Source organism: Limulus polyphemus, unplaced genomic scaffold (assembly GCF_000517525.1).
Source record: "Limulus polyphemus unplaced genomic scaffold, Limulus_polyphemus-2.1.2 Scaffold833, whole genome shotgun sequence".
In the NCBI taxonomy this organism is placed as follows: Eukaryota; Metazoa; Arthropoda; class Merostomata; order Xiphosura; family Limulidae; genus Limulus; species Limulus polyphemus.
Window position 1 is genome coordinate 104,798 of NW_013666443.1, and position 9,723 is coordinate 114,520.

At 32.4% G+C, this 9,723-nt stretch overlaps 1 protein-coding gene across 1 annotated transcript; it reads right to left on the reverse strand.

Annotated features, from left to right (window-relative positions):
- Positions 1-3,702: 3,702 nt before the first annotated feature.
- On the reverse strand, positions 3,703-9,099 carry LOC106460775 (zinc finger protein SNAI2-like). The gene is made up of 2 exons (XM_013920511.2): positions 8,477-9,099; positions 3,703-4,840 (listed from the first exon to the last, which is right to left on the reverse strand). Exons 1-2 carry the CDS (start codon positions 8,544-8,546, stop codon positions 3,999-4,001), a joined length of 912 nt encoding a protein of 303 aa, XP_013775965.1. The 5' UTR covers positions 8,547-9,099; the 3' UTR covers positions 3,703-3,998.
- Positions 9,100-9,723: the final 624 nt, after the last annotated feature.

Sequence of the window (9,723 nt, forward strand, 5' to 3'; positions counted from 1 at the left end):
ATTAAATAATCTCTGTATCTGTTAGTTAAGATAAATGAATTTGAAATTAATACATTTGTCGTACACAAATTTGAATAAAAACAAAACATGTAAGAAATTTAACAACCGTAGATACTAACAACCTGTTTAGATTCAGTATGTTTCAAAGCAATAGAGTTGTTATAGATACAGAAGTTAGTAAAGTATTTCACATTTTCATTATAATAGGTTTCAGAATTAGGTATTCCATTTGATTCATGGAGAAATGAATGGAATAGTAGTTTTACATTTCTGATCGAGAGGTCTAAAGGAATATTCACACGTAGAGATATAAAGTGATCAATGACTACCGAAACAGGACTTTGCGCTTTATGAAAGATTTCTAGGTCATGTAAAACAATTTTGTTATTATTTAACATCCAGAAATCGTGAATGCATGCTACGATGAATATCTGTAATTATATTTATTAGTAAAATAAAAGTTAGGTTAACGAGGATGGTTGGCTGCTATATAACAGTTTCTATTTACCCCCACCCCCAATGGCACAGCGGTATGTCTGCGGCCCTCAAACGCTAGAAACCCGGTTTCGATAACTGTTGGACAGACCACAGATAGCCCATTGTGTAGACTTGTGCTTAATTGCAAACAAACCACAGTCTCTATTTAACTGGATTTTTATGTACTTTTAAAACTGTATATCGATCCGATAATTTTTCAGATGTAGAAGTTTTAGAATGACTTTGTAAAAGATTTAGTTATATTAGTTACAACTTGTTCACCCAGTTTGTTTGTAATCTGAAAGTTTTAGTAGAATTCATATTACTGAATTACAATTTGAGCTCTTAATATTGTACAAATAAAACCAAAATTACATCGGGTTTGCAAGAAAAATTATTTCACTTATTATCTATTAACATGACATGACAAAAGAAAAAGATTCATCTATGTATTTTCAAGTAGAGCTGAAGACCAGGCAATGAAAAACATATACTTTGTTTTTATTTGTTTGTTTGGAACTAAGAAAAAAGCTACACAATAGGCTATGTGTGCTCTGCCCACCACGGGTATCGAAATCCGGTTTCTAGCGTTGCAAGTTCGCCGACATACTGCTGTGCCACTGGGGAATTATTTTGTGTTTCTAACTGTATCCTGTATGGCAATTAAACATGTTGTATTTCAGTATCTTAAGAATTACTTTATGGACAAATGTCTTTAGTTTATTAAACTTGCATCGGTCATTATGAAAACTAGTTTTACTCTTGCTTCTAAACATTCAACTTCTTCAAATTATGTTGTAAAAAAGGTTGCAGTATAAGTAAAAGATTGAATTTAAAATTTAACCTTTAATTTTAAATTTACAAATTAAAAGATTTCATTTCTTAATTGTCGTCCCGATAATTAATTGTTTTATCCAAGGCTTAAAAATAATTTAAAGTGATAAATGACAGGTGGACACCAGAAATATTTTCAAGAATAAATAATCACCACAGTTGCAATATTTGACATTCAAAGCCTTTTTTTTTATTTTTATGTCTACATGATTAATATTATGCAAAAAAGTAAATAAATAAATAAAGACGGACAATAAATAAATAAATAAGACTAGAGAACTAGACACTATCTACATATACTTTCATCAATTTAAAACAAACACGCCAGTTTGTCGAAAAATGATCAATAGCTGCGTTTGTGAAAGGCTGAAAATTTACCGAACATTTGAAGTGTTACAAAAACACAAATAATTCTATCTACAATACGTCATACTGCTAACATAAAGAAAACAATTGTGCAATTCCTCCTTATGGACAGTGATTCAATTTTAAAGCTTCATTAATGAATAAAACACTTATACTATGGTTCCAGAGATAATTACACCCACCTAGGTTAACGGTTATATTAATTACACCCACCTAGGTTAATGGTTATATATTTGCAAAGGAGTCGTTTCTTGTGCTGCTTGAAAAGCTTCAGTAATCTATCATTCAAAAAGATCATTTTAGATTGCTTCTCCTTTGTTGCTTTATAAATATTTATTGTTACTGGAAATCAGGTAAAGAAAATAACAAAACAAGAGGTATGTAGGTGTCTTTTAGGGATTCTCTCGCTCTCTTTCTATAAATTGATTGGTAGATACAAATAGATGATTTCTGGAGTTTATTTCATTGCTGTTTCACTAAACTCATCCTTATTGAAATTTAATCCTTGCATTTCATACCGTATTTTTTAGCTATATTTCTCCATAACTTTTTCACATTCAACATAAAGCAAACTACTTTAGGATGGGTTGTCAATTAAACTACTTTAGGATGGGTTGTCAATTAAACTACTTTAGGATGGGTTGTCAATTAAACTACTTTAGGATGGGTTGTCAATTAAACTACTTTAGGATGGGTTGTCAATTAAACTACTTTAGGATGGGTTGTCAATTAAACTACTTTAGGATGGGTTGTCAATTAAACTACTTTCACAATACCATTTAAGGACAGTAGTTCGATTTCTTTTCTCCAAAACAATATTTCTATGTACACATACAAGATATATTTCCTAATAATATTTTGGTAATGACAATAATTTCGTTATTAATTAAAGTAGAATACTCCTGATACTTCATAAATTTAATTTAGTTGATGTAATTTTAAAAGATGACGGGTACATCAAAAATATTATATAATTTTGTACATAAATCACCAGCAGACACATCACTATTCATTATATTATAAAAATATTATTATAAGAATGGAATTAGTAGAAAATAACATCAAACTCACATATATAACTAAGCACAAGTTCTAATCCCAAAACTTCAATCAAACGCAAACTGTTAAAATATATTCATGTTGATACAGTAATGATTTTAAAACTGTAGCGACCACAATAAAAGTCATTGAAAAAACTTCAAACAGCAATTACTTTGTCCAACACACTACCGAGTTCATCTTACCCAAATGTCTGATTTTTTAGAACTACCGCAACACCACGTTAAAACACGCACGATAATTAACACGAATTAAAAAAATTGTTGGTCCTTACTGAAAGGAGATTTATGCAGATAACTTTCAGTTTGATTTAATTTTTAGATAAGTTATATAAGCATATATTATGTATTTTAAACAACAACAAACATCTGTTATTCTTCATTAGGGAACGATCTATTTTTCTGTATACAAAACCTAAAATTTGTAAAAGTTCTTGAACTGACAAAAGTTTTAAACATATCGATATAATTAATTCTCCCTTCATCTTTGGTTTTGTTCAAATAATTGTCAATAATATAACAATCTTCTTCTAAACTGAGATTCCGATAATGCCGAAAATTACTTTTAAAACTAACAACTTTAGTTATCTATTTAAACTTGGAAAATAGAAGGAAACAAAAATCACGTTTTCATGTATAATTAGTATTCATTGACGATGGTTTTAGGAATGATGGCTTGCAATCAGCTTTAGTTTTATAAAACACTACACAATAATCTGATTTTTGGAATGAATATTGGAGCTTCTGTAGGTCAATAAGTTTGAGTTTTGTATTCATTATTATTATGGAAAACGTTTTAAACACGAAAAATCTGTCACTAGGCAAATATATTTACTTTGTATGAGTATAATAATTGTTTATTTATTTTTATTGATTGTGGATGTAAATGAGATCTGTTTTCATAAGAATATATATATATAACTTATAAAATCTAATGTTAACATGTTATGCCTTAGACCTGTTCAGTTTGAGCAATGATAAACGTTTGATGTACACTTAACTGAAATCATAGATTATTTTATATAAACTTGGCACTTGTGAATTCACAAATTATCAAAATCAGAAGAAACTATTTTTCAACTTAAAAGAATCATATCAGAGTGAAAAACTTAACGAATTCTTCAACTCCATAGTCAGGTCTCTGGAGGAGTTGTTTTCAATAATGATATATGTTTTTTTCTTCAGTGCCAATATTCTCTGTTCCCTTAAACTCATGGAGACGCCGTCTTATGCCTGGATATGCAGAAGCTTCAGAGACGTACTCTACTCAATAAAAGTGCTTGTAGACTGCTCTCTTGGTAAGAGCTTTTGACAAGAGTTCCTGTTGGTTCCTCGACTGCTAGTTTTGTGCTGTCGGTTCATTCGCATACACGAGGACTCCTCGTGTTTGTACAGATAACTTTTGAGAGCGAAAGCTTTACCACATCGCTGGCAAATGTATGGTTTGTTGGTGGAGTGAGTTTGGATGTGGGCTCTTAGATTGGACTTATCAGCAAATGCTTTGTTGCAGATGGGACATGTAAAGGGCTTCTCTCCAGTGTGGGTACGGATATGGCCTTGAAGTAGCCATGGTCGACTAAAGCACTTACCGCAATATGGACATTGACAGCCCTGACTATGAGTGCGCACGTGCATACTGAATGCCGGCATAGACACGTACACTTTTTGACAATGTGGGCACTTACGAGCTTTTTTGTCTGCAACATTGCGATGGGTCTGTCTATGACGAGCTAAATTGCTGGTGGTACTATATACCTTACCACAGTCTGGACAAGAATGACTGTCACACGTCGTTATTTTCGAAACCACTTGATGGTCCTGAAGAATTACCTCCTGTAGGGGCTTTGCTGTCTCACCCCCTGCGACTTCAAAATCACTGTGTTCTCGCTGGCATGCAGTGGGGTTTCTTTCCACTGTTAAACTTAGCGGCTCCTTTTGCACATCTCCGAAGTAAGTCATCAACGGGAGAGTAACTAAGTTGTCCGGGAGGCGTGAGAGGCAGGCAGGGGACTTGGGGCTAGCAGGCTTCAAGGGGAATGACACCTCCGTGATATAAGTGCAGGAATCCCCTTCTGCTGTAGAGACACTTCTCTCTGGGCTGTTCTCTGTGGGAGAGAAGAAAATAGTTAGAAATTAAACTGTACCAAAAAAAAAGGGAAACATACCAATCTACTCACACTCGAACCATGTTATAACATTTCTTAAAAGTGTGTTCAACGCTCGACCACACCTAACTTCTCTGAAGCCAACGTCATTTTAAATCATTATAGTCAGTATTCTGAAAACATATCAGTATTTTAGTCAATAGCATATAAGAAAATCAAACCAACAAAATGAAGTCTTTTGCAAACAGCTTATCGTATTTTATATTTATATTTCTTTATACCTAGCTCACTATTTCACAAACCTTAGTAAAACCTGGTTACATGTTAAGTGCTGATGCTGGAATGACTCACTAATATTTCGGTTTTCGTTTTCTGTACTTGTTCTTTTTATTTTTTATTTTTCATCAATTCCCAAAAGATATTTGTTGCCCACTCATTCGAATAATATGTCTGCCCCTTGGAGTCCCAGTAGTTTTGTATAAACAAATGCTTATAATATTTATATAATAATAATTCACCCCCCCCCAAAAAAATTACTTTTTGAAAAATCAACTGCCACAGTTTTCTTAAGGGTTGTCTAGATAAACCCCAAAATGAAAGAAAAACTAAAATAGACATTATATTACGGTCATAGAACTATATTAGTACACGCGTACGATGTCAACTTCTGTCTGAAAGGTGATATATGTATATATATTATACACATATGTCAAGCATGAAACTCCGGTACACGTCATGTCAATTCCAAAATTAAAATGATACAGAATAACCACAAAGGTGATTCAGTTTCATCCTAATGACGATGTAAATGACTCACGACTAAACCTGTACACCTGACGTCAACTTGACGTTAAGAAATAGTACAGAATAATCGGTATTATATGACTATGCGTTACGCTAGTTTTGCTTCAAAGATGATATTTATAAGGATAATATAATCAAGTAATAATGATAATTGAAATAAGAAACGTATCCTTTAAATATATATATATATATGTTTTATTTATATTCTTTTGCTTCATCCTTTGTTTCACTAATATCGTTATTTTAATTTTCTATTTTCAAGTTCCAGTTCTATCACACTATAAAGTCCTATGTCCCTACAAAACAGTGATATCTTTTTAACATAATGTCTAAGGTAGACGTGTATTTTCCATATTCTAGCATGTAAGGTTCAAAGTGCAGAGTTAACACTATCTAATCAGGTTGAAGGATAAACTTGTAAAATGAATATTACTTCAACTTAAATAAGACCATTCAAATACCGCTTTTTCAAGATTTATCAGTGTCCTGTAGGAAGATTAGAACAGGTATTTAGTTTAAGTTGTTTCGCGTACAGTACTACCCGCAGGTTAGAATACAATACACTGTAAATATATGTATAAGTATAAGATGGTGTGTATATATATACGGGGAAAATGTGATACGAACTAGCATAAGACTACATATAATTCCTGTTGAGTTTCAACTTGTGTTAAAAACTTTTTCATTACAACCCCTAATAATAACATTAAATGACGATTGAAACGCTTAAAGACTGGTAGACGACATGCGCTTCTCGCCGTTGTCTGGCAGAAACAAGATGACGTGCTCGTCTAGTTTTTTAATTTTAGTATAAACACAGTTTAAAAGTAATGATGGAGAGAAGTAATAAAATCGCCGTCATAAAGCGATATTGTTTTGATTAAATTTCTATTGGTCACAGTAATTAAAAGAATTAGTGGTTTAGTAACGTGACGGATTGGTTCCTGTACATTCAAAGTACGTTTGTGAGAAATGTGTTTTGAATTTCTTATAAGTTGAGTCTAAACGGTCATCAAATCTTTCCAAAACTGCAAAATCTTACAGTTTCTTTGTCTATTAAAGCTTTCTCCCCTCCCCCGTAGATTCAGTGTGACTTTTATATGAAGGTTAATGAATAATATAAAGCAGAAATGAATATTTTATCAGTGGTAAATTTAAAACATAAGAAATAGTTATAGTAATGAATTAATCCTAACTAAAATGACAGAAAATAGATTTTTAGACCACACGAACCTATGGTTGAATTAAAATATCTCAACTTTAATTTAATTATCCTCATATACATGAAAACTGGGTAAACTCGATACATATGAATAAAAAAGAAGACAGATTTTAAGATTTTTTTAAAATACAAATTACGCTTTAAGAGTTGTGTTATTTACACGACAAAACTGAATATAACATACTGATAATATTTTGTTTAAACAGCCCAATGAAATATTTACTTATCTGTATTTACAAGAAATATGTGTATATCTAAATTATTTATTCTTACTATTTTCACTTTCTATGATGTTTAACTCGCCAGCATTCTTATAAAATAAATCTCAATCCTGTCAATTAACTGTGAGCTACTAACAATTTCAATTCTTTGAAATTTCTACTGTTACTGGAAAAGCTGAAAATCACATCTACGCTAAATGAGATAACAATGTATACATTAACCTATATCTTTACCCCCTTTTCGAGGTGTTTTTTTGTATTTGTGTTATACTACATGTTCCAGAATCATAATCATGTTTAATTTCATGGTTTTATTTTTGGCTCTTTATATTCTTTTGCCTGGAATCATAAAACAATAACTAAATAATTGAATGTTCTAAACAGATATAACTGCTACAAAGCGAACTTTGTTATTCATAATAGCCGGTTGTCTCTTAAAACATAACAAAATGATAAAGCAGTTGTTGCTAACAGCTACTCTAGAACATATCATAACTAACACCCACTACGTGCCTCAGACGTAATACAGTTGTTTATGTCGATTTCTTGTGGGTATCACAGTAAAAGAAGATGTGATTGGTACTCTAGAACATATCATAACTAACACTCACTACGTGACTAAGACGTAATACAGTTGTTTATTTCGATTTCTTGTGGGTATCACAGTAAAAGAAGATGTGATTGGTACTCTAGAACATATCACAACTGACGATTGGGAACGATTGAAATATACTTTGGTGGGGAATATATCTACTTTACCTCATTTGTCTTTTAAACTGTTCTTAGAATTTATTAGCTTTAGAATTATTTAGAAATATCCAGTGTTATATCGCTCTTGGTTTATACAAATCTTCGGAGAAGTAAAATTTTGTTTATGTTGACGTCCTCAATAAACAGGAACAAAAAACTGAGCCACAGTAATAAATGTCTAAGCATTAATAAACAGCTGATAGAAACTACCAATTTAGAATTATGTCTAACATAAGACTGAAATACTACTGTTCTTATACAATATCCAGTAAACGATTTGCAATAACAATTACAGCACAGAGCGTATTGTTTCCACTTTTTCTGTTATCTAGAACATTACATGTCTATTTTAAACAATTTAAGTTTCATTATTTTATACACTACGTTTCAAAACTAGATACATTATTTTTTATTGCTTTATAAAACATTGTTCTCACAATAACCTTTATAATACTATATAATATTTAAGAGTGTAATCATAAGTTTACTTTTCTTCAAAACGTATGGACGACAGTGACTTCATGACATTCTAGTAATATATATATATTGTGGATTATTTTAAGAATCGTTTAAAAACTGGTTCCTTTAAAATAATATGTTGTATTAAAAGATCTAAACATTTAAATAAGTATATCTTACCTCTTGTACCATTTGTATCTTCAGTGTCCAGTACAGGATTGTGACGGCGAATCAAAAATGCTCTTGGCATGTCTGGTCTCTTTGTGGTCAAGTGCGAGATGTTAACGTAAGTTTGAACTCCTATAAGACGATTGATCTTATGTGGTGAGATCTTGGTTTTTTAAAATCGTAGCTCAGAATAAGTTCCCACCTCCAAGGACCGGAGTGGCGGGAGAATTGGGGGAAGGAGGGGCGAAGTGGGTCAGGTTACCAAGAGCTAAAGCCCATGTGGTTGCCAGAAATTACTTTCTCTACAGTTGCGACATGATTCCAAGACTGAAAAACGCCTGTGTGATAAGTTAACAAGTGGCAGAAGCTCGAGATGAAGAGGAAGTTGACAGTGATCCTCAAAACAGGAGTCACATAAGCGTGTTTATTTGTTTTACAGCACCTAGAGACTGATAGAAAACTACCTTTTCAAGCCTTTAACTTCACGTGAAATAGCGATACAAAGACGGGGTAAATCTTCTTTGGTTGTTCTGCCAACCTACGTACACTATGCATTACAGGAGTGTTTATCTGAAAAAGTAAGTGGATGTTGTCGATGGATCAGCCAACCCAGATGCAATGTCTTTCAGCATTTGGCAGCCTGCCTGGAAGAGGAAGACAAAAATAGGGACGTGTATATATAACTCAAAGTCCCTTTCTTTCTCTTATGAAGAGTCAGATCCTGATTCGTCACTACTGTGATCAGTTCAAACATGTCTACTGCAACAGCGAGACGGGGTAATTAGAGCCAGGAGCCTTCATGTAAACAAGTCTGATGAGGTAACACGTTGTCGTTGCACAACGTTTGTAAAACTCCTGTGTTGATTTATTTTCAGTTACTTCATATAAAAAAAACGTCTGATGAGGTAACACGTTGTCGTTTCGCAACATTTGCATAACTCTTCTGTTGAGTTATTTTCAGTTGAACAACACACTGTGCTTATTTCGAAGGAATGAAACAAAGAATACGAAAACCTTGGCGACTTAAAGTTTATAACTCTCTAGGGTTGTTAAAGTAATATAGAGCAAATTTTATGTTGTTTTAGTTTAAACTGTAACTAATTAGCATCACAAGTAAGCAGTTATGAAAGAATTATGCAAGATCAACTAGTGTTTATTTTCAACTAAACGTTAATGCGATAAAGTTTCTCGAACAAAAGTATGTGATTTTTTGAGGCTGAAAAAAACACAGGCAAAAAGGGTTTCTTTATGACCCCAAG

Excerpts from the sequence above, each read along its gene's own strand:
- LOC106460775 (XM_013920511.2), bottom strand. The coding sequence starts at position 8,546 with ATGCCAAGAGCATTTTTGATTCGCCGTCACAATCCTGTACTGGACACT. Across the intron at positions 4,841-8,476 it reads AGATACAAATGGTACAAGAG|AGAACAGCCCAGAGAGAAGT; the intron begins GTAAGATATACT and ends TCTCTCCCACAG.